Raw genomic sequence first — 25,946 nt, 5'->3', positions numbered from 1 at the left:
GTTGTAGATTGTGATGTTAAAGAAACTAATTTGATGTTGAATATGATAACAGCAGCACGGTTACTGGTGGGACAATATTGGAAGAAGGATAGTTTGCCCACTATAGAAAAATGGGTGTTTAAAGTTTCGAATCTTGCAGAAATGTCTAAGATTTCTGCTTATTTGAAAGATCATTCACAGGAAAGATATATTTGAGTTTGGAGGAGATGGATAAATTATATTCAGAACAAATATGGGACTAAAAAGTTCCATTTAGCTTATGAGTAGATTTTAGTGGGATATTGTTATTGGTACTTTGTTTGTAGTTATGTTAAAGGGGAGTTAAAGCACATTATGAATTTGGTTAATTGTATATTATGCATAATTTTTATTTAGAATATGATTATTGTAACTATAATCCTGTATTTAGCTCTGGGAAGTGGGGGGGGGAGTGGGTGGGTTTGGGGTGGGAGGGATTTGGGGATATATTGTAAAATTTTGTTTTTGTAAAACTCTTTAATAAAAAAAAAAGATCAGCGTGTAGATAAGCCATTTCAACGTTGAACTGGAAAACCTCTAAACCAAGGATAGTTGCAGTGGCTAAGGCGATTTTCACACTCTCAGTCCGCACTGTGGGTGAGTAGGTATTTGTATAGTCCTCAGGATAACGTTGAGCGAAACCCTGGGCTACGAGTCTGGCCTTGTACAACGACTCACCACTCGGCTTCTTTTTGATCCTGTAGACCCATCAAGTACCAATAACTTTCTTGTTTGCTGGAGGGCTTGCAGGCGTAAACACTTGAAGTTTCTTTAGACTGTCCATTTCAGCCTGCATTGCCTCAAACCATTTATCTTGCTCTGATTCAGGAAGATGTTTGATCTGTGTGAACTTCTCAGGTGGAAGTGTAACATTACAAATCAAAGGTAAAGGTGCTTTCATTACTTGCCACGAATACCGTTTTGGTTGAATTCCCTTTGTGGTCCTCTTGGAACGTCTCAGAACAACCGTCCATTCTTCTTCCGTTTCGTCCTCGTCTTCATCATCGTCGCCAGCGGCAGCATCGGCAGCTTGCGAAGACGGAACAGTAGGTTGAGAAGAACTCGTGGAAGGAACATTATCCTGTGAATCTTGATCATCATGTTGCGTGGCATCAGCAGCATCATCTCTAGGAAAATAAACTCCAGGATCGTTAGAATGAATCCTGGACCAGTCAGCATCTTCCTCAAAAGTAGCAGATTGTGAAACCACAATAACATGATGGGAGTCAATGTATTTGCTCCATTTTGAATTATCATCAATACCCATAAATCTCATCCTTTTTGCTGCAGGACCCCCTTTCTTTCTTTGGGCTAAAGGAATATTCACCATAGCATATGAACCAAAAATATGGAGATGTGAGAGATCAGGCTTGTGTCCATACAACATGAAATAAGGGGTCTGATTTATCACACTACTCCAAGTACGGTTGATGATATGGTTAGCATATTTGATAGCTTCACCCCAGTATGGAAGACTAAGGTTGGCGTCTTCAAGAAGGCAACGCATCATGGTTTGCAAAACCCCATTTCTGCATTCTGCCACTCCATTTTCAGCTGGAGTATAAGGAGCAGATGTCTGATGTACTATCCCATTCTCACGCATCCAGTCCTGGAAATGCTGAGACATGAATTCAGCACCGCGATCACTCTGGATTCTGGCAATGTTGACCTCGAATTGGGTATAGACAAGACTAGCAAAGTCTTTAAAGATCTGAAAGGTCTCAGATTTTTCTTTCATAGGATATCCATATCCATATCTAGAATAATTATCAACGATTGTCAAGAAATACCTTTTACCACCAAGTGTTGGTGCAAAAGGACCAACTATGTCAGTGTGTACCAAATCAAAAATGCGTGTTGACAGACGTGTAGCGTGTTTTGGAATTGCTGCTGAATATTGGTGCTGGCTGTGACTGTCTTTGAGCTGCTATTCCACCCTGTCCAGCAGGAGGCGCTGGGGCTGGTGCATTAGCATAACCTGCAGATGACACTGGCCTTCGCATATAAGAACCCAGTGGCAATTGCATGTGGGCTAAATATGGCTGTGCTCTGTCAGGTAGAGGGACTTGCATAGAAGCAATATTAACAGGAGAAGCAATAGTAACAGGAATCCTAGCACCATCAGGGGTTGGAGGCTCAGATAACGGCATATATCTTGCATCTCTGAGCAAAGATTCCTGCATGGACAGTTGCGAGAGTGAGAGCTCCAATTCATGTCTTAATTCAGCTTCACCAGTAGATGGTGCTATAACATTAGCTTCAGGCATCACTGTGGCTCTGTATGTCCTTTGGGACAGCCCATAATCATGTGACATAGGAGCCTCCAGTTCCCATTCATCTGGCATGACACTCAATGATGGGCGTGACTTTGGCTTTGGGGAAGAAGGAGGCAATATGGCTTCTTCTTGTGGGTGTGGCAATATGGCCGAGTCCTGCTCATAACTCCTCTCATATTGCTGAACCATTGACACATATTCCTTTGCCTGCTGCAAACGCTTTTCAAAAACCCCAATTTGTTCACAGTAGCCTTGCATAGCCCTATCTTGCATAGTTTGCTTGGGGCTTGAAGGAGCAGAAGGAATTTTCTTCGGCCTAACTTTAGGTTTCACTCCAAGCCTTTGAAATTCATCTTGAGCCCCTGGAGTGTGAACATTTTCAAGAGCAGCTGCCAGGGAGCTTGGAAACGTAGAAAAAAGGAGTGACTGACCTTGCATCGTCAACAGGAGCAGGTGCGTCTTCTCCAAGGCATGTGGCTGAAGCGATCGGAGTTTGTAAAGTTGAAGGGAGATGCCCCACAGACAGGCTCCTAGCCTCCCTTTTCATCCGTGGCTTCCTTCCTGACATGTTTCAGCAGTTAATCACCGCTGCCTCACTAGAACTAACTAACTAACTGATAACAGCCGCAGAAACATGCATCTCTAAAAACATAAATCAAACCAATGCTAAGCACTTTGGTTTGTGCTTAAATTGTAAGCCGCCCTGAGTCTTCGGAGAAGGGCGGGATATAAATGGGATTTTTAAAAAACCATCCTCTGCTACCAAATGTCAAGGTATAAATCACTTTAGTAGAGGGCAAAGGACCGTGCTTCAGAGGATGCATGATGTGCATGAAGGAAGGAAATAAAACACGACGCATAATCTTACTAAATACCTTTTAATTACAAATTAATTATAAAGAGAGCTAGCTGACTACATCCTAACGTAACAGACAGTAACAGCAAAGTGAAGGACAATAAAGAATAGCTGTGAGAACTTTTTCTAGACATGCGCACTAAACAGTCTGAAACCATAACATAACTGGTTATATGGGATTCACTATGGTTACCAGATAAGTTATCACCACAGGTGGAAAAAGCAGGGGAAATGTACAGTTAGAAATGAACTTTTCTGATGAACAAAAAAAACGTACAGTGACAGTAACAATAGTTCAATAATAACATATCTTCCCTGTGGATCAGATTCAATTAACGTAGCAGATAAGTCTCTTCTAAAGTAGATAACCACTGCACTCTTTTTATCTGGAGCAGATGCTATAAAATGAAGTCCCAACTGAGAATTAATCAAGTATTTTTGATCTTTTGCACAAATATGAGTTTCTTGTAGGCAAACAATATCATTTTTATGTTGCTTCAAATAATGAAACACTTTCTTTCTTTTTTGTGGTGAATTTAAGCCATTAACATTCCATGTCAAAAGCTTTATCGCCATCCTCAGCAACCTGGAACCTCTGGAACGCCACCTGGATATCCGCAGTTGGTCTCTTCAGTCATGCCCCTCCCACTGGCTCCATAATAACAGGGCCTTGTGTCATAGGCCCAGAATCCATCTTCTGTTTCTGTTGTTCCTTTTCTCTCCGCTTATGCGCCGCGTCATTCTCTGGTCTTTTGGGTCAGCCTTTAGCATCAAACTCTGTTCAGTGGGTTCAGCCAATTGTGCCTCTCCAACAAACTGTGCTGATGCACCTTCAACTTGTTGTTTATCTTCTTCCACTCTCTTAGGCAATAGAGATGGTGGTGAACCTGCTTTCAGGACATAAGTATAAAATTCTTTAGCCTTAGCAATCGTATTAAGCCTGTATCGTGTCCCTGCATGACTCACCACTATTCCAATAGGGATCTCCCATTTGAACTGAATTTGTCGATTTTTAAGTTCATCAGACAAAAAACCAAAATCCTTCCTTTTTCGCAACATCTTAGGAGGTATTTCTTTCAAAATTATAATATCTTGACCTGCAATTTGAAATTTCTGTTGATAAAAGGCCTGGATAATCTCATTTCGAAGTGACCTCTTAGAGAAATAAATCACCACATCTCTAGGTAAATTCTTCTGCCTTGCAATCCAGGAATTGACCCTGAAAATTTTTTCCACCTCCCTTGATAGCTCCTTAGGATCCCATCCCAAGATGGGAGCAGTGACCTTAATCACCTCTTCCAGTAAGTCCTCACGGGGGTTTTCTCTCAACCCTCTTATTCTCAGAGCAAATTCCATTTCTTTAAATTGTGAAATCATCAGCTCATCCTCAGTTTTGTCAATTTTATTTTCTGCTTTAGCAATTCTATTTTCAAGTCTGTCACTATTTTCCACAACCTCATCCACGCGGTCATCTAAACGTTCAATATGTGCAGCCAGCCCTTGAAATGCAAACAAAATGTCTTCTCTCATCTCTCTATTTTTAAGTTCAAGAAGATCAGCTACCTCTTCCTTTATTTGTAAAGTCATTTCTTGTGCCTGCAACTTCAAAGCATCCTGCAGGTCTTTAAGTGTAAGTGCTGGTGGTGGAGGAGAGGGTGGAGGGGATCTGGGTTTTACAGTAGGCTGAATGACAGGAGAAGAGATTGAGGTTTTAGAAACAACAGGAACTGCCTGCCGTCTTGAAGCCATTTTCACTTGCTACAAATCACTTTCTCTTATCACTTTCACTTTTCCTCTGCACTCCGGAGGGAAAAAATAAAAATAAAATCCAAAAAAGAAAGGGAAATAAACTCTTAATAGCAATAATAATAAAAAAGAGAAAAAATTCCAGTATATTATTTAAATTTTAACAAAGTCCTTGTAATTTATTCTTTTAAAAAGAAAAAACATTTCGGCGCCATTTTTTTTCTTTCTTCAAAGTCTAATTTATAAGTGGAGAAGATTAAAGCACCTCGAGTTAAAATTCTGAATACTTGCAACTTTACTCCTCCTGGTCAGCTCTGTCTGCTTTAAAGGCACACATAAATCACTATAATCTGCAGATGTGGATGCAGCGTCTGGCTTCGCTCCTATGCGGAGCAAAGGCATCCTGGACTCGGAGAAAGCCTCGGACTCCGTGGGGGCTCTCACCCTCCGACCCCCAGCTAATTCTGGGAGGCCTTGTGGAGCTCTACCACTGTCCGAGAAAACTCACCTCCCCCTCTTCTCCCGAAGGGGAAGTTTACGAGCCACGGAACAGCTGATTGTCACTGTCTCCGTGGCTCCAACGAAGCCTCAGGGCGGCCGGCCAGGGGAAAGCCGCCATTCGGCGTGGCGTAGCCACCGGAAGCTCCTTGTTGTTGAATACTGATTACAAGATATTTGCAAAAATTTTAGCAAATAGATTGATGAAGGTTATGCAACAAATGATTCATATTGATCAAACAGGATTTATAAGTGGTAGGCAAATGAAAAATAACGTGAGACATATTGTAAATGTATTAGAATATTTAGAAAGAAATAACCAAGTCCCTGCAGCGCTGATTTTTCTGGACGCTGAAAAAGCTTTTGATCAATTGGATTGGCAATTCTTATTTAAAGTATTAGAGAAGATGCAGTTTGGGGATAAGTTTTTACAACCTATTAGGGCTATATATCAAAAACAAACAGCACAAATAATAATTAATGGTAGCTTATCAGAAGCTTGTAAAATTGAAAAGGGTACAAGATAGGGATGTCCACTGTCGCCATTGTTGTTTGTTTTAACATTGGAAATATTATTGATTAAAATACGTGATTCAAAGAAAATAAACGGAATTAAAATAAAAGATCAAGACTATAGATTGAGAGCGTTTGCAGATGACTTGGTTATTATGTTAAGTCAACCAATTCAATCAGTTACAGATTTAATGGAAATAATTTTACAATATGGACAAGTTTCGGGATTCAAGGTAAACAGACAAAAAACTAAGATATTGTCTAAACATATGACCATAGAACAAAAGGTAGCTTTAGAAAAATTAACGGGATTTGAAATAGTTAAAAAGGTTAAATATTTGGGGGTACATCTCTCAGTTTCAAATACTAAATTATATAAGAATAATTATGAACTTTTATGGTCTAAAATACAAAAAGAGCTAGATAGTGGGAGAAAATTACAACTGTCTTTATTGGGAAGAATTGCAGCTGTGAAAATGAATATTTTACCTAATTTTTTATTTTTATTTCAAATGATACCTATACTTAAAAAAGATTCAAATTTGGAGGAATGGCAGAGGTATTAATAAATTTATTTGGGCAGGGAAGAGACCGAGAGTTAACTTTAAGATAATGCAAGATGTACGTGAAAGAGGCGGTCTCAAAGTGCCCAATTTTAAATTATATTATGATGCGGCAGCATTATCGTCAATTAGTGATTGGTTTAATTTAACACAAAGGAGATTATTGAATAATGAAGGGTGGGATTTGTTATATGGTTGGCATGCTTATTTATTGTATGATAAAAAAGTGGACAAAGTTTTAAAAATACATATATTAAGGTCTGCCATGTTTTAGAGTTTGGAAAAAATATCGATATAAGTTGAATTATAAAATTCCTATTTGGGCAATACCTAAACATGCAATAGAAAATATAAATGTGGGATTTAAACATGATGTGATAACATATAAAGAAATTCTTAGACTGGAAAAGAATGAATGGCAATTGAAGTCTTTTAATATTCTAAAAGAAGAAAGAATAGTACAAACTTGGTTTCAGTATGGGCAGTTACAGGCCAGATGGAAAGAAGATCAGAAAATTGGTATTTCAATATCAGATGGGAATTTGGTAAAGCAAATTAGAGATCAAAGTCAAGCGCATATAAGAAGGATATATAATGCATTGATAGAAATCGACTCAGAAGCGGAACTGGTTAAGGATTGTATGATAAAATGGGCCCAGAATTTTCAAGAACCAATAATAATGGACACTTGGGAGAAAATATGGGTTAGGAATGTTAAATTTACACAGGCACAAAACTTAAGGGAGAATTTTTACAAAATGTTTTATAGATGGCATTTAGATCCCAAAAAAATAGCATGTATGTATCCAAATTGTCAGCCAAAATGTTGGAGATGTGGTTGTGATGATGCAACGTATTATCATGTATGGTGGACTTGTAAAAAATTTAAAGCTTTTTGGATCAAAATTTGGTGGAACATGCAGAAGATCTTTAAGAAAAAGATACGATTTTCACCACAATTGTTTTTGTTGGGTATTATCACTGACTGTACTGCTATAGAAACTAAATTGATGCTGAACATAGTAACAGCTGCAAGACTTTTGGTAGCACAATACTGGAAGGAGGATCTGCCTACTATAGAAGAATGGACTTTGAAAGTCTCGAACTTGGCAGAAATGGCCAAAATCTCGGCATATGTGAAAGATCACTCGCAACAAAGTTGAATGGAAAAGATTGATTATATTCAGAATAAATATGGGACTACAAAGTATCATTTAGCATATGAATAGTTTTTAGTCATTATAATTAGAGGATATATTATTTATCTTTTCTATGGTTAAGGAGAGTTAAAGTGTGATAGGATTTAAAGAGTAATTATAGTAATTAGAATTATTTTAGATTGAGATTGTGTGTTGTAATACCCTGTATTCAGTTCTGGGAAGTCGGGGGGGGGGTGTTGGGAAGGGAGGAATGGGGAGGGGGGTGGGGGAGATGGGGTATATGTTCTAAAAATGTATTTTAAAACTTTTCAATAAAAAAGACTGATGCAAAGAATGAGTTAAGCAGTTCTGCTTTCTCTCCTCTGTTACTTCCTTTTTTTTTATTTAAAAAGTTTTACAATACATTTTGGCTTTAATCCCCCCCTCCCCCACCCCCACCCAACCCTCCCTATCCCTCTCCCCCATTCCCTCCTCTCCCCCCCCCCGACTTCCCAGAGCTAAATACAGGGTATAAAATCAAAAAACAAACATAAGCACCCCTATGTTATCAGCAATAAACTATTAATTCTATCTCCCTCTAGCTCATGTAAAATGAATACAAACAATATTAATATTACAAATAAAGTAAAAAAGAAAAAGAGGAAAACAGAAAAAGAGCTTTACTCAGAATAGATTTTCTTAATCCCAGTCCTTATTCATATTAATTTCAAAAAAAAAAAGAAAAAAAACCTTTCACCTACTATTTACATTCTCCAACCTTTCTCTAATTTAAACAAATTCTCAGTTACGCGCCAAAAGCGCCTATCTCTATTAACCTTAATAATCTCCAACCAAACTAAACCATGATCAAAAATAATTCTTGCATGTATCACGCCAAATGTCTCGCAGTTAATAAAAAGAGTAGAAAAAAAAGGTTTAAGCAGTCTGTAAGACAACCTGTTGTTAATTAGGAGCTTGCATACCCATTCTTAGTTCAGCACATACTTTTAGTCCATAACCCTAATATACTTTTCTAACAAGCAAATAACATCAATCTTAAATTGTGTTAAATATTAAAAAAAAACTTTCTTTCTCCTCTATGATAAATTTAATCCATTGACATTCTAATTTAAAAATTTAATCACCAATCTTAACGCCCCAAAGCTTTTGGAGCACGTCTGTCATGACCCCCAAAACTTCTTTGGACCACGCCCCTCCCACATCTTCACTGTAAGTACACTTTGGAGATTCCATAACTTTCTGCTGGTCTTGCTCTTGCTCTCGTCTCGCTCTTCTTAGGGCGGCACGCGTCATCCTCTGGCCTCCTGCAACATCCGATGAAACTGTATCTTGATCCCCTCCAACACCATTGTCCTCTATCTGTCTATCTGCAACATCTTGAAGCTTTCCCTCGCCGTATCCCTTTACAGCTTCCAAAAATGATAGGGGGGTTGCTTTTAACACATTGCTATAAAAATCACGTGCCTGGGCCACAGTAACCAGACGATGTCTTTTACCTTCATGCGTCACCACCAGTCCAACTGGAATCTCCCATCTAAACTTAATATCACATTTCTTAAGTTCCTGTACAAGAAATGCAAAATCTTTCCTTCTCCTTAAAATCTTCGGAGGAATCTCTTTTAAAACCAAGACTTCTTGCTCAGCCACTACCAATTTAGTATCATAAGCAGCTTGAATGACTTCATCTCTAATTACTCTCTTTGTAAAATAGACCACCACATCTCTGGGTAACTTCCTCTGTCTTGCAATCCATGAATTTACACGAAAAATTTTGTCCATATTTCCCTCAATTTCAGATGCCGGCTGGCCCAATACCCCTTCCAGAGCCTCAGAAATCAGCTGCTTTAAATCTTCTTTACAATTCTCCTTTAAACCCCTGATTCTAATAGCATACTGCATCTGATGATACTGAACAAGGCTCAATTCTCCGTCCATTTTATCCCTTATATTTTCATTTTCTAATACCTTTGCTTCTAATATAGAGTTCTTTTGACTGAGATCCTTCACTTTTACATCCAGCTGTTGCACACATTCAGCTACAGATTCAATTATAGACAACATGTCCACCCTCATTGCTCTAAACTTCTCTTCCATCTTCTTCTCCAATTTCTCCATTTTCTCCTCCATTTTCTCCTCCAGCTTTTTCAACTTTTCATCCATCATGTCAGACATCAATTGTGAATGCTTTCCAAGAGCATCTTGTAAATCCTTAAGCGTCAATGTCGGAGGAGGTACAGGAGGAAGCAAAGCTTGCAATGAGGTCTGTTGCACCAGGGAAGACCCCGCACTCCGAAGAGCTTTAGAAGTTTTAGCCGCCATCTTCCCCCACTTTCACTTATTGCGCACTTTCACTTTAAAGCTATAAAATCCATTGAGCTAGAGAGTAAAGATAAGAGTCCACATCACCTTGACCTCCTGTACCGCTCTGCCTGCATCTTAACAATCAAAAGTATTTCCTTTTGGCAGGGAGGTTGCTAACGCCTGGCTCTGCTCCATAAATCCCGGAGCAGGGGCGCTGCGCAGCTCGGAGCAACCCAGGCTTCGGGGGGGCTCAATCCTTCAGCCGCCCAAACTCTCAGCTCAGGCGGCCCCGGAGAGCTCAACCCCTACCTGGGGCCTCACCCCCTCCTCTTCTCCCGAGGAGGGGGCTTCAAATCCATCTAAACAGCTGATCGGCGCTGTTTACGATGGAAAAACACAGCTGCGGAGCGGGCAGCCCAAAAACAGCTGTCTTCGGCGTCGCGTCGCCACCGGAAGTCTCTCCTCTGTTACTTCCTTGCCAACTTCTCTCTTAAGTGGACCTACTGTTTCCTTGACATTTTTCTTGTTATTTATATGTTGAAAGAAATTTTTTTAATTATTATTTATTATTTTTTTTATTTTATTAAATTTGTATACCGCCCTTCTCCCGAAGGACTCAGGGCGGTGAACAGGGCATATATAAATAGAAAGTACAAAAATTAAAAGAGAATTAAACAATTGCCCAGATAAAAAACAATAACAATATAAAAACCCATTAAAAACCCTAACGCCCCCCATCAGGCCAGGCCAGCTTGTTCAAATAAATGGGTCTTCAGACCGCGCCGGAAGGAGCGAAGGTCCGGTGCCATCCGGAGCTCAACCGGCAGTTGGTTCCATAGAGCCGGAGCGCCCACAGAGAAGGCCCTCCCCCTGGGGGCCACCAGCCGACATTCTCTGACCGGAGGCACCCTGAGGAGGCCCTCTCTGTGGGAACGCACAAGGCGGAGGGAAGTTGACGCCGGCAGCAGGTGGTCCCCGAGGTACTCCGGACCCATGCCATGTAAGGACTTAAAGACCATAACCAAAACCTTGAATCTAACCCGGAAGACAACTGGTAACCAATGCAGCTCGCGGAGCAAAGGTGTAACATGGGAGTACCGGGAAACTCCCAAGACAACTCTCGCGGCTGCATTCTGTACCAGCTGGAGCCTCCGAGTGGTCTTCAAGGGAAGCCCCATGTAGAGAGCGTTGAAGTAGTCCAGATGAGAGGTCACAAGCGCATGTGTGACCGTACACAGGGCATCCCGGTCTAGATAGGGCCGCAACTGGCACACCAGGCGAACCTGGGCGAAAGCCCCCCTAGTCACAGCCACTATATGATCTTCCAGAGTAAGCCGTGAATCTAGGAGGACTCCCAAGTTGCGAGCCCTATCTACGGGGGGTAAAAACTCACCCCCCCATGGAAAGAGGTAGAATATTTTGAATGTCCCGGGATGCCGGAATGCACAGCCACTCAGTCTTGTCAGGGTTGAGCTGAAGTCTGTTCCTCCCCATCCAGACCCGAACCGCCTCCAGGCAACGGGACATCACATCGAGGGCATCACTGGGGTGGTTTGGGGTCGAAATGAAAAGCTGGGTATCATCGGCGTACTGATGATACCCAACTCCAAAACCACGAATGATCTCACCCAGCGGTTTCATGTAGATGTTGAACAGGAGAGGCGAGAGGACCGACCCCTGAGGAACTCCACAAACGAGAGTCCTTGGGGTCGACCTCTGCCCCCCTGCCAACACCGACTGCGAGCGTCCCAGGAGATAGGAGGAGAACCACTGAAGAACTGTGCCTCCCACTCCCAATCCCCTGAGACGCCGCAGCAGGATACCATGGTCGATGGTATCGAAAGCCGCCGAGAGGTCTAATAGGACAAGGACAGAGGAATGTCCTCTGTCCCGGGCCCTCCAGAGATCATTCACCAGAGCGACCAATGCCGTCTCCGTGCTGTACCCGGGCCTGAAACCCGATTGGTACGGGTCTAGATAATCTGCTTCATCCAGAACCAGGGGGAGCTGATGCGCCACCACACTCTCAACAACCTTCGCAAGAAAGCGAAGGTTGGAAACCGGACGAAAGTTATTCAACACAGCTGGGTCCAGGGCAGGCTTCTTGAGGAGAGGTCTCACCACCGCCTCCTTCAAGACGGCGGGGAAATTACCCTCACTCAAAGAAGCAGATATAACTGCCTGGAACCAGCCTCGTGTCCTCTCCCTAGCTGCATAGACCATCCAAGAAGGGCACGGGTCCAATAAACATGTGGTGGAGCTCAACCTCCCCATAATCCTGTCCACTTCATCAGGGGTCACAGAATCAAACTCCTCCCAGATAACATCGACAAGACCGCCCGTGTCCTGATCGTCGGACTCTGCCCAGTTGGAGTCCAGACCGGTCCGAATCCGAGCGATTTTCTCCAACAGATGTTGACCAAACTCCTCGGCACGGCCCTGCAAGGGTTCCTCCCTCACCTCCTGATTATAGAGGGAGCGGGTCACCCTAAACAGGGCGGCCGGGCGATTATCTGCGGACGCGATGAGGGCAGAGAAGTAATTACACCTCGCCACCCTCATCGCTGCGGGTTGTTGCAGACTTTTGTTGCAAGTCTTCCTTCATTCTGAGCCTTTGCTTTCCTGACTTCATCTTTGCAGAGTTGGGCTATCTGCTGATATTCTGCCTTAGTTATGTGTGTCCCTCTTTCCATTTTTTGTACTTGTCCTTTTAACTTTCAGTGTATCAGTGAGATCTTTGTGCAACCATGCTGGATTTCTTGGATTTCTTGTTTTTCTTTTTCAATGGTATTGTGTTGGACTGGGCTTTTATGATCATATTTTTCATAGTTTCCCACATTTCTTGAGTTGTTTTCCCCTTTAGGATTTTCATCCATGGAATTTTTCTTAGGCTGTCTCTGAGTTTGTTAAAATCAGCTATTTTAAAGTTTAAGGCACTGGTTGGGTTATACAGGTGAACCTTGAAAAATTAGAATATCGTGCAAAAGTTCATTTATTTCAGTAATGCAACTTAAAAGGGGAAACTAATATATGAGATAAACTAATTACATGCAAAGCAAGATAGTTCAAGCCGTGATTTGTCATAATTGTGATGATTATGGTGTACAGCTCATGAAAACCCCAAATCCACAATCTCAGAAAATTAGAATATTGTGAAAAGGTGCAATATTCTAGGCTCAAAGTGTCCCACTCTAATCAGCTAATTAAGCCATAACACCTGCAAAGGGTTCCTGAGCCTTTAAATGGTCTCTCAGTCTGGTTCAGGAGGAATCACAATCATGGGGAAGACTGCTGACCTGACAGTTGTGCAGAAAACCATCATTGACACCCTCCATAAGGAGGGAAAGCCTCAAAAGGTAATTGTAAAAGAAGTTGGATGTTCCCAAAGTGCTGTATCAAAGCACATTAATAGAAAGTTATGTGGAAGGGAAAAGTGTGGAAGAAAAAGGTGCACAAGCAGCAGAGATGACCGCAGCCTGGAGAGGATTGTCAGGAAAAGGTCATTCAAAAGTGTTGGGGACTTTCACAAGGAGTGGACTGAGGCTGGAGTCAGTGCATCAAGAGCCACCACACACGGACGGATCCTGGTCATGGGCTTCAAATGTCATATTTGGGTGGCATTTCCGTGTGGCAGCAGCCTGGAAAAGGCCTCCGACGCCCAGATCCAGCCTCCGGAGGCATGCAGAAGTGTCCCCCGGCCTCAGAACCAGGCAGTAGTGTCCTGGAAAAGGCCTCCAAGGCCCAGATCCAGCCTCCAGAGGCACATGGAAGCGTCTCACAGCCTCAGATCCGGGCCTGGATTGGGCCTCCAGAGACATGTGGAAGCATGCCCTGGCTTCACTTTGGGGCAGCAGCGGTCTGGAAAAGGCCTCCGACTCCTGGATCCAGCCTCTAGAGGCACGCGGAAGTGTCTCCTGGCCTCAGATCCAGGCAGCAGCGGCCTGAAAAAGGCCTCCAGCGCCCAGATCAAGCCTCTGGAGGCATGCAGAAGTGTGCCCTGGCTTCGGTTCCCTTCTCGGTTTGCAGAGAACAGAGGCCTAAAGTAGCATGAGATCACACAAGATCAGTAGTGTGAGATCTCTCACCACTGATCTCGTGTGATCTTGCATTACTTTAGGCGTCCATTCTCTGTGAATGCACCAAAGGCCTGGAGCAGCCAAGAAAGCGAAGGATCTTGATCTTCGCAGGGTGAGTATTGAAGGCCTAGTGCCAAGGGAGACCTGGGGTGGGGGTGGGGGAGGGAGGGAATAACCAGGGTGAATGTTGCATTGCCATTGCAGTCGCTTGTAAGGGTGAAAGACTGCCATGGTGTGGTAACATTCGTAATTTTGGGATTTGCTCATAAGCACTAGGGGGCTTTGAACGTTCGCTAAGGGAATGCTCTCAACTTAGGGATTACCTGTATGTAAATATGAAATAATATACGACTATGGAAATTCTCAGTCATCCAGGTCATACTTCTCCCAAAGATGCTTTTTCATGAGGCAACTGGACTTTCTTGGTTTTCTTTGAAGATGTTTCACTTCTCATTCAAGAAGCTTCTTCAGCTCTGACTGGATGGTGGGGAATGGAAGAATTTATACTCCTTGCAGACAGTTGGTCATTTGCATTCTTTTAGAGTTGTTGAGGCCACCTGAAGGTTTATCTGTGTCATCAGGGTCGCCTGAGTAGTGCAAATAGGTGTGGAGCCTTCTTGGAACTGTTAAAAGGGCTTCCGGTTTTGATGTCGCAGCAATGCAGACGGAGGAAGACGGGGCTCCGTCTTTTGTGTTCGGTTTTACCCTGCTGAGGGACATTGGAAAGGGTTGAAAGTCACCCCGTAGAGGTGACAAGGATGGGACCCTCGTTGATTGCGGGGTGTTTGTGTGTGTGTGTGTGTGTGTGTGTGTGTGTGTGTGTGTGTGTGAGCCCTCCTGTTTGATCCGAGGAAGCCCTCCAAACCGGTGGGGGAAAGACTGGCTACATTCGCCATAGCCAGTCAGAAGCTGCTGTCAAAGGTAGACAACAAGCACTATCATGAAATCTTACATCAACGTGGATGAAACTGGTGTGTTCGGTTTTACCCTGCTGAGGGACATTGGAAAGGGTTGAAAGTCACCCCGTAGAGGTGACAAGGATGGGACCCTCGTTGATTGCGGGGTGTTTGTGTGTGTGTGTGTGTGTGTGTGTGTGTGTGTGTGAGCCCTCCTGTTTGATCCGAGGAAGCCCTCCAAACCGGTGGGGGAAAGACTGGCTACATTCGCCATAGCCAGTCAGAAGCTGCTGTCAAAGGTAGACAACAAGCACTATCATGAAATCTTACATCAACGTGGATGAAACTGGGTGAGACCTCAGCCTCTCTTTATGACTTTAGGACCTCTTCCTGAAAATCTGCCCAAAGCACTCTGCCCGATGAGGGAAAGGGAATTTCCGCCCCATTCCCTCAGGAAAAGAAAAGCAGCAAATTAATTACTTGGGGAAAATGGAGAAACCTACAAGACTAATTTGGAATATATATATGACGCGGTGGCTCAGTGGGTTAGGACGCTGAGCTTGTCGATCAGAAGGTCGGCAGTTTGGCGGATCGAATCCCAAGTGCCGCGTAACAGAGTGAGCACCTGTTACTCGTCCCAGCTTCTGCCAACCTAGCAGTTTGAAAGCACGTAAAAATGCAAGTAGAAAAATAGGGACCACTACAGTGGGAAGGTAACAGTGCTTTGTGCGCCTTTGGTGTCTAGTCATGCCGGCCACATGACCATGGAGATGTCCTTGGACAAACGCTGGCTCTTCGGCTTTGAAACGGAGATGAGCACCGGCCCCTGAGTTGGAAACGACTAGCACGCATGTGCGGGGGAATCTTTACCTTTAAAATATATATATATATATATATATATATATATATATATATATATATATATATATATATATATATATATATATATATATATATATATATATATATATATATATATATATACATACACATACATATACATATACACTGTATATTGCACAAAAAAATAAAGGGAACAGAAAATAAGACATCCTACTATTAAATACAGTACATTGTGTTGTTTAAGTGTTCCCTTTATTTTTTTGAGCAATCCAAAAAAGTTTACACAAATATGAGCTGTCACTGTTGTGAATACTGCCTGTGGATGGCCTTGGGTTAGGCTGAAACAGGAAAAAAGATTTGTCCCGTGTTTGGGGCCTAGCAAGGTATTGGAAATTTGGGGACTAAAAGTGCTTTTAAGACCTTTTTTTAAAAAAAAGAATTGCAAAGTTTACAATATAAGTTAAAACAGCGTTAATGACATCTAGTGGTGAATTAGGGCACTACAACTTATTATGCCTAAAAGAAACCTGGCTTGAAGCCCAGAGCTAGATAAGACTCTGGCTGGCCTTGGAAGCTTTTATTTTTGAGAATTGCAGCTGAGAAAAAGGAACAGACTTGGGGGCTGCTTATCTGTGTGGCAGAGACGATAATACTACTCTAAAATTGGCCTGTCTGAACTATGAACACAAATACTGACTTTCAGAACTGTATTGTGGAACTATTTTCCTGTAGAAGAAACATACACTATTGCCTGATATGATGGAACATTTTGGATTATAAATCTTGACTGATAATGGTTAATGGTTCTTTAATGGTTCTTTCTTCTCCCTGGACAGAAAAGATATACTTCTCACTGGACAGAAAAAAATGAATTTTACTTATATTTGCTTAGGGGAGGTTAAAGAACGGCTAATTGGTTGGATAATTTAAAAAGATCACTTACAAAAAAATAAAATGGATGTTCCATATTTAGCTCTAAATGGTAAGAAACCATCCTTAACATCTGTCTCCAGAAGCCTCAGTCCCCTAATCTAAGTAATTTATGAAGATATTGAACAGTACTGGGCCTAAGACAGAATAATAATAATAATAATAATAATAATAACAACAACAATGATAATAATAATAAAGTTGGAAGGGACCTTGGAGGTCATCTAGTCCAAACCCCTGCTCAGGCAGGAAACCCTATACCATTTCAGGCAAATGGCTGTCCAGTCTCTTCTTTAAAACTTTCAGTGTTTGAGCATTCACCACTTCTGGAGGCAGGTTGTTTCACTGGTTAATTGTTCTAACTGTCAGGAAGTTTCTCCTTAGTTCTAGGTTGCTTCTCTCCTTGATTAGTTTCCATCTGTTGCTTCTTGTCCTGCCTTCAGGTGCTTTGGAGAATAGCTTGACTCCCTCTTCTTTGTGGCAGCCCCTGAGATATTGGAACACTGCTATCATGTCCCCCGTCCTTCTCTTCATTAAACTAGACATACCCAATTCCAGCAACCGTTCCTTATATGTTTTAGCTTCCAGACCTCTAATCACCTTTGTTGCTCTTCTCTGTACTCTTTCTAGAGTCTCAACATCTTTTTTACATCGTGGTGACCAAAACTGGATGCAGTATCCCAAGTGTGGCCTTACTAAGGCATTGCAAAGTGGTATTAATACTTCATGTGATCTTGATTCTATCCCGCTGTTAATGCAGCCAAACACTGTGTTGGCTTTTTTGGCAGCTGCAGCACACTGCTGGCTCATATCTAAGTGATTGTCCACTAGGACTCCAAGATCTCTCTCACAGTTGCTACTATTGAGCAAGGTACCACCTATACTATACCTGTACATTTGATTTTTCTTGCCTAAATGTACAACTTTACTTTTTTCACTATTGAATTTCATTTTGTTGGATAGCGCCCAGTGTTCCAGTTTGTTCAGATCCTCCTGTATCTTAAGCCTATCTTCTGGAGTATTGGCTATTCCTGCCAGCTTGGTGTCGTCTGCAAATTTGATGAGTTCTACATCTATCCCCTCATACAAATCGTTGATGAAGATGTTGAAGAGCACTGGGCCCAGAACAGAGCCTTGGGGCACCCCACTACACACTTCCCTCCATGTAGATGCAGTTCCATTGAGGACCACACACTGAGTACGACCGGTCAGCCAGCTACGAATCCATCTGGTGGTGATGCTATCTAACCCACATTTTTCTATCTTATCAAGTAGTAGGGTGTGATCTACTTTATCAAGAGGAATGCTGTGGATATAATTTATTTGGACTTACTGAAGTCCAAATAAATTATATCCACAGCATTCCTCTGGTCCACTAATTTTGTCACTTGGTCAAAAAATGCAATAAGATAACTTCCGGTGGCGGCGCGGCGCCGAAGACAGCCTTCCCGGGCTGCCCGCGGCTCAGCTGTTTGTTTTTTCGCCCGAAACAGCGCCGATCAGCTGTTCGGGCGAAATTGAAGCCCCCTCCTCGGGAGAAGAGGAGGGGGTGAGGCCCCAGGTAGGGGTAGAGTTCTCCGGGGCCGCCTGAGCTTGGAGCTTGGGCGGCTGAAGGATTGAACTCCCCCGAAGCCTGGGTTGCTCCCAGCTGGCCGGCGTCTCTGCTCCGAACTTCTTGGAGCAGAGCCAGGCGTCTGCGAACCATCCCTGCCTGAAGAAAGGACTATGATTTAAAGGAGCAGGCAGAGCGGTACAAGAGGCAAAGGTGAAGAGGATTATTTTACTATACTCTCTAGCTTGTTGGACTTTTGAAACTTTAAGTGAAAGTGCGTCATACTTGAGGACTAAAAGATGGCGGCGAAACCTCCCCCTCTTCGGAGCGGTGGATCCTCGCCGGTGCAACAATCATCACTACAGGCGTTGCACCCTCCTGAAGCGCTGACATCGAAGGACTTACGAGATGCTCTGGATAAACTTTTGGAATCAATCAATCAATCAATGGGTGATAAATTTGCACAGATGGAGGAGAAATTGGAGAAATTGGAGGAGAGAATGGAAGAGAGGATGGAACAGAAGTTCAGCGTGATGAAGGTAGACATTTTGTCTTCAGTGCATAAAGTGGCGGAATGTGTGGAAGAATTAGATGAAAAAATGGATGATCTGGCTCAAAGGAATGCTATATTAGAAGTAAAAGCACGGGAGAATGAAAATGCAAGAGACAAAGTGGAAAGGGAGTTAAGCCTAGCCCAATATTACCAGATGCAGTTTGATGTCAGAATCAGAGGTTTAAAAGAGAATATTAAAGAAGATTTAAAGCAGCTGATTTCTGAGGCTCTTGAAGTGGTATTAAACCAGCCAGCATCTGAAATAAGAGCAGCTATGGATAAAGTGTTTCGGGTGAATTCATGGATTGCCAGACAGAGAAAGTTGCCTAGAGATGTGGTGGTTTATTTTGCAAAAAGAGAGATTAGAGATCAAGTTATACAAGCTGCCTATGATGCTAAAGTGGTGATTGCTGAACAAGAAGTCTTGGTTTTAAAAGAAATTCCTCCAAGGATTTTAAGGGGAAGGAAGGACTATACATTTCTCGTGCATGAGCTTAAGCAAAGAGATATAAGGTTCAGATGGGAGATTCCAGATGGGCTGATGGTGATGCATGAAGGTAAAAGGTATCGGCTGATTACTGTGAAGCAAGCGCGTGATTTCTACAATAATGTCTTAAAAGCAACCCCATTAACACTTCTGGAAGCTGGAAAGGGATCTGGAGAAGGAGAACATCAAGAGGATGAAACAGAGGAAAGTGGTGCTGGAGGAGATCAAGCTACAACTTCTTTGGATGATCCTAGAGAGCAAAGAGTAACGCGTGCTGCTTTAAAACGAGCAAAGAAAATAAAAGAACAAGATCAGCAAAAGTCTTCAGATTCTTCACAACGTACATATAGTCAAGCTGTGGGAGGAGCACGGCCTAAAGAAGTTAGTCCTATCAAAGCTGTGGTCCAAGAGCTTTTGGAGGATATGCATGGCAACTAAATTTCTAACCTGGAATGTTAATGGACTAAATTCACCGCAGAAGAGGAAGAAAGTTTTTCAATATTTAAAACAATTTAAGATAGATGTTATATGTTTGCAAGAAACGCATATTAGAGTTTTGGATCAAAAGCATTTATTGAACTCGAGACTGGGTACGCAATTTGTTGCCTCTTCAGAGAATAAGAAAAATGGAGTGGTTGTTTATGTTAAAAGTGCCTTAACAGCAGACTTAATTGAAGCAGATAAGCATGGAAGATATGTTATGATTGAGCTGTTGTTAGAAGGTAAAAAGACGCTTCTAGTTGGATTATATGCACCTAACCAACAACAAGCTGATTTTTTTAGCTTACTCCACACAAAGCTTACCCAGTTGGATTATAAATCTTTTATTTTTATGGGAGACTGGAATGGTGTTTTGGATGTACAGTTGGACAAGGCTGGAGCTTTTAAGCGCATTCCAAGTCATGCTAGACTGCCTAAATCTTTTTTTGAAATGAAGGATGACCTGGAATTGCGAGATATTTGGCGTGAGAGACACTTGCAGGAGAAGGATTATACTTTTTATTCTGACAGACACCAATCTTTTTCGAGGATTGATTTTATTTTGTTGACTAATGATTTTTTTTTGAGAACTAAAAAGGTGAAGATTTGTGCAAGAACTATTTCTGACCACAGTCCAGTTTGGTTGGAGATTGATAAGGAGAAAAGAGACAGGCGCTCGTGGCACGTAAATGAGAATTTGTTTAGAAATCAGAGAAATGTGGAAGAATGCAAACAGCGGATGAAGGATTTTTTTGAGGTTAATATGAATAAGGGTACCTCTATGGACATGGTTTGGGATGCTAGCAAGGCCTATATGAGAGGGGTGTTGATATATATGAATAATAGACATAGACGTGTAGTGGAAACTAGAAGGAAAGAACTGGAGAATGAAATAAAGGAAAAAGAAAAGGCTTTGATTTTGAATCCAGAGGATGTGAAGATCAAGGAGGCTATTAGATTGCTAAGAGGACAATTTGATAAATTAATGGCAGATCAAGTGGCAACCAATCTGCGGTTTGCTAGGCACAATACTTTTTGCAACGCTAATAAACCAGGCAGATGGTTAGCTTATAGACTGAGGAAAAAACAAAGGGCCTCTAATATAGATAAGATTGAGTATAAAGGAAGGGTTGTGTTTCAACAGAATCTTATTAAGGATGCTTTTGTGGATTTTTATTCGAAATTATATACTAAAGAGGAAATTAATGTAAAAGATATTGATATATACTTGGAGAATGCTAGCATCCCGGCTCTTACGCAAGTACAAAAAGAGGGGATTAATCAACTGATTACAGAAGAAGAAATTTTTATAGCAATTAAGGAACTGAAGGTGGATAAAGCGCCAGGCACGGATGGCTTGACTGCGGCCTATTATAAAAATTTACAATTTGAGATGATAAAGCCGTTAAAGGAACTGTTTCAGACAATTCAGAGGTGGGGAAAGGTGCCACCGTCTTGGAGAACAGCTTTTATCTCTTTGATTCCGAAGGAAGACCAGGATGCTACTCAAGTTAAAAATTACAGACCGATATCGCTTTTAAATACAGATTATAAGATATTTGCTAAGGTTTTGGCTAATAGACTGATGAGGGTTCTGCAACAGGTGATTCATGGGGATCAAACGGGGTTTATTAGTGGTAGGCAAATGAAAAATAATGTGAGACATATAGTTGATGTGTTAGAGTTTTTGGAAAGGCACAACCAGATCTCTGCAGCGCTAATCTTTTTAGATGCTGAAAAGGCCTTTGATCAATTGAATTGGCAATTTTTGTTGAAAGTTTTAGATAAAATGGATTTTGGGGAAAAATTTTTACAGCCGATTAGGGCATTATATCAAAAACAAACTGCCCGAATCATAGTTAACAATAGCCTGACAGCAGCATGTAATATTGAGAAGGGCACAAGGCAAGGGTGTCCGTTATCGCCCTTGTTATTTGTGTTAACATTAGAGATACTATTGGTTAAGATTCGGAACTCGGAAAAAATTAAGGGGATACAAGTTGGAGATCAGGACTATAGATTGAGAGCATTTGCAGATGATCTGGTTGTTACAGTGACCCAGCCAGAAAACTCTGTTGTGGACCTGATGGAGATAATAACACAATATGGGAAGGTTTCTGGATTTAAAGTAAATACACAGAAAACTAAAATTTTGGCTAGAAATATGACAGTTTCACAGAAGGCTCTCTTAGAAGGATTAACTGGATTTGAGATTGTTAAAAGGGTTAAATATCTGGGGGTGATTTTGTCGCCCTCTAATACAAAGCTATATAAAAATAATTATGAAAAACTATGGGGGAAAATTCAAAAAGAATTGGAGAGTTGGCAAAAATTGCAATTGTCTTTGTTGGGACGGATTGCAGCAGTGAAAATGAATGTTCTGCCCAAATTTTTATTTTTGTTTCAAATGATACCGATTCTTAAGAAAGATTCTAACTTGGAGGAATGGCAGCGTGGTATCAATAAATTTGTGTGGGCAGGGAAAAAGCCACGAGTTAAACTTAAGATTATGCAGGATACTCGTGAGAGAGGTGGCCTTAAATTGCCTAATTTTAAATTATATTATGAAGCTGCTGCATTAGTAGGAATAAGCGATTGGATTAATTTGACGCAATTGAGGTTATTAAATCTTGAGGGCCATGATTTGTTGTTTGGCTGGCATGCATATTTGTTGTATGATAAGAAGGTAGATACTGTGTTTAGGATGCATATTTTAAGACAGGCATTGCTGAGAGTTTGGAAGAAGTATAGACATAAGCTAAGCAGCAAGATACCATTGTGGGCAATTCCAAAACACGCAATAGAAAATATACATGCTGGTTTCAAACATGATGTGACTACGTACAAGGAAATTTTAAGCCTGGAAAGGAATGTTTGGTGTTTGAAATCATATAGCCTCTTGCGAGAAGAGAAGGTTGTTCAAACTTGGTTTCAATATATCCAATTACGGGCCAGGTGGAAAGAAGACCAGAAAAATGGATTTACAATGACTGATGAAAATTTGATAAAGCAGATTAGAAATCAGGGATCAGCACATATTAAACGGATATATCTTGCATTGATAGAGATTGACTCGGAAACAGAGCTTGTTAAGGATTGTATGATAAAATGGGCCCAAAATATCCAGGAAGTTATTACAATGGACACGTGGGAAAAGATTTGGGTGAGGAACGTAAAATTTACTCAAGCTCAAAATCTAAGAGAGAACTTTTACAAAATGTTTTATAGATGGCATCTAGATCCTAAAAAGCTTGCAAGTATGTATCCGAATTATCAGCCTAAATGTTGGAGGTGTGGTGATGAAGATGCAACATATTTTCACATATGGTGGACATGCAAGAAGGTTAAGGCTTTTTGGATAAAAGTCTGGTGGAATATGCAGAAGATTTTTAAACAGAGGATAAAGTTTTGTCCGCAACTTTTTTTGTTGGGAATAATTGCAGACGCTACAGTTGTGGACACCAAGCTGATGTTGAACTTAATTACGGCGGCAAGACTTTTGATAGGCCAATATTGGAAGAAAGAGGAACTGCCGACCATAGAAGAGTGGACTTTAAAGGTTTCCGACCTGGCAGAGATGGCGAAGATTTCGGCCTATTTGAAAGATCATTCGCAAGAACGTTATATTATGGAATGGAGAAAATGGATTGAGTTTATCCAGAACAAGTATAGGGTTAAGAAGTTTTATGTAGCATTCTAATAAGTCTTCTTTCGTTTTTTTTTCTTTTTTTATTCTAGTTTTTTATATATATTTAATATTGTTAAGGTGTGTCTTATCCTATATAAGCTAGAGAGTGATGGATTTTAGAATTTATAGTTGTTAGTATATGGTTGTTTATGATTGCCTTTTTATATATATATATACCTTGTATTTAGCTCTGGGAAGTCGGGGGGGAGGGGGGGTGGAGGGAGGGGGGGAGGGAGGGAGGTTGGGGGGAGGTAGGGGGGGAGCAGGGAGGGGGAAGGGGGGTTTTTTAAAGGAAAACTGTATTTTAAAACTTTTCAATTAAAAAAAAAATGCAATAAGATTTGTCTGGTATGATCTGTTTTTGACAAACCCATGTTGGCTTTTGGTAATGACTTTGTTTGCCTGTAGGTGTTCGCTGATTTGTTGCTTGATTATCTTTTCCAGAATCTTCCCAGATATTGAGGTCAGGCTGATAGGTCTGTAGTTTCCTGGATCTATTTTTTCCCCTTTCTTTTGAAGATGGGAACTATACCAGCTCTTTTCCAGTTCTCTGGTAGTTCCCCAGTGCTCCAGGATCTTTGAAAAATATACTTCAGTGGTTCTGAGATCACATCTGCCAGTTCCTTGAGAACCTTGGGTTATAATCCATCTGGTCTTGGTGATTTGAACTCATCTAGGCTGGATAGGTGCTCACTTACCATTTTCTTGCCTATCTTAACTTGTGTTTCTAATCTATTTTTATGGTACTGTTTTTGATAGGTTGGACTGTTTTTTCCCTTTGTGTAAAGACAGATGCAAAAAATGAGTTAAATAGTTCTGCTTTCTCCCTGTTGCTTGTCACCTTCTTGCCACTTTCCCCCACTAATGGACCAATCATTTCCTTCACTTTATTCTTGTTTTTTACATGTTGAAAGAAGCTTTTTTTGTTATTGTTGAAAGAAGCTTTTTTTGTTATTTTAGTTCTTTTTCTTTCCCATCTTTGCTGGTAGGCAGGTCTTCAGCTCGGTGGTGTAGGGTTCTGATAACTCCCATTTTTGTGCTTCTTGGATGAGAAGCAAAATGTCTTCAAAGAAAAACAAGAAAGTCCAGTTGTCTTGTGAAAAAGCATCTTTGGGATGAAATAACTCACTGGAGAAGAGCCTAATGCTGGGAAAGATTAAGGGCAAGAGAAGAAGGGGACGACAGAGAATGAGGTGGCTGGATGGAGTCACTGAAGCAGTAGGCGTGAGCTTAAATGGACTCCAGAAGATGGTAGAGGACAGGAAGGCCTGGAGGAACGTTGTTCATAGGGTCGCGATGGGTCGGACACGACTTCGCAGCTAACAACAACAACAATATAATACAATAAAGTACCTTTCAGCATACAAGAGTACTTTCTACAACTTTAAAATGTCTAATTTTCATACAACTACATTACAGAGTAAGACTTCCTTCCAGCTGAGGGCTGAACTGTCAAAGAAGCCCAAATTTTGGCTTTTTAAAATAAGAATTGCCGTTACCTTCACTGGACAATATACTCAGAATGCTGTCAATTAAAAATATATTTTCAAGCACAGGAGGACTCCTATACCACTGGTTAGCTGTATACAGATACCATCTATATCAGACCACATTACCATTTAGGATTTAATGGATAATGCTGGAAAAAAGCTTCAGACTATTTTAAGAATTCTGCAAATAGTGCTAATCTTTATTTTAGAGCAGATTCATACCTTCTGCATACAGTCTCTCTGCCAAAAACACAGCATCCCGATAAGCATAGTGGTTAAGGGCTTGCCATATAGCAGCCTATGAGAAAGAGAAGAATAATTGTTATCATTACTGGATGCAAGCAAAAGAAAAAAGTGAAAAAGACTGTATATTTCCAAATATTTTACTATGTCAACATGTTTACCTGAAATTATGTTTTAACTTGATTTTAAAACTAATTCTGTAATAATTTTTGAAATGCATTAGAATTAATAATTAACTAATTAACCTATTCTAATCTTGTTACTTTAAGCCACCTTGAGGAGTGATCAGGATGATAAGCAGTTTAGAAAGGGAAAGTAAAATTAAACTATTTTCTGAAGTGCAGAAAAACATTTCAACTGATGAGTCAGCTCTTCATTGTTCTGGCATGTACACAAACAGGAAGATGGGGGAGATATGCAGAGCCTGCCTAACAGAGATCAAAGGAAAGCAGGAAGTGTGTACTTGCAAAGCCTGCCTAGATGCTGAATGGTCAAAGATTAAGAGCCAATTGCCGGACATACCATGCATACCAAACCAGACGTATGGCTAAGATAGGGAAGAGGGAACATGTAGAGCCAACAGAGTGTTTGTTAGATAACTCCTGAAGTAACCATTATCTAAGATGTAGGAATAGGGATGGCATGGAGCCAATAGAAAGTCTGTTAGATAACTCTTGAAGTATCCATTAGTTGAGATTTAGGAATATGGATGGCATGGAGCCAATAGGATATTTGTTAGGCATCTATATCCTGCCTTAGAAAACTGTATAAAAACTT

At 41.2% G+C, this 25,946-nt stretch overlaps 1 protein-coding gene across 1 annotated transcript in view; it reads right to left on the bottom strand.

Annotated features, from left to right (window-relative positions):
• LOC308676249 (cell division cycle protein 27 homolog) overlaps positions 1–25,694 on the bottom strand; it is a gene marked incomplete at both ends in the record, with an annotated part of 185,951 nt that extends 160,257 nt beyond the window's left edge. Inside the window, 3 exon segments of the mRNA XM_081342064.1 lie at positions 13,711–13,942; positions 25,149–25,224; positions 25,683–25,694. Of these exon segments, the coding sequence (XP_081198190.1) occupies positions 13,711–13,942; positions 25,149–25,224; positions 25,683–25,694 (320 nt within the window).
• Between the last annotated feature and the right edge of the window lie 252 nt (positions 25,695–25,946).

This window comes from Vipera berus, assembly GCF_964194415.1.
Source record: "Vipera berus genome assembly, chromosome: W".
Taxonomy (NCBI): Eukaryota; Metazoa; Chordata; class Lepidosauria; order Squamata; family Viperidae; genus Vipera; species Vipera berus.
Note: the sequence above shows the minus strand (reverse complement) of the source record. Positions and strands in the feature narration are given on the sequence as shown.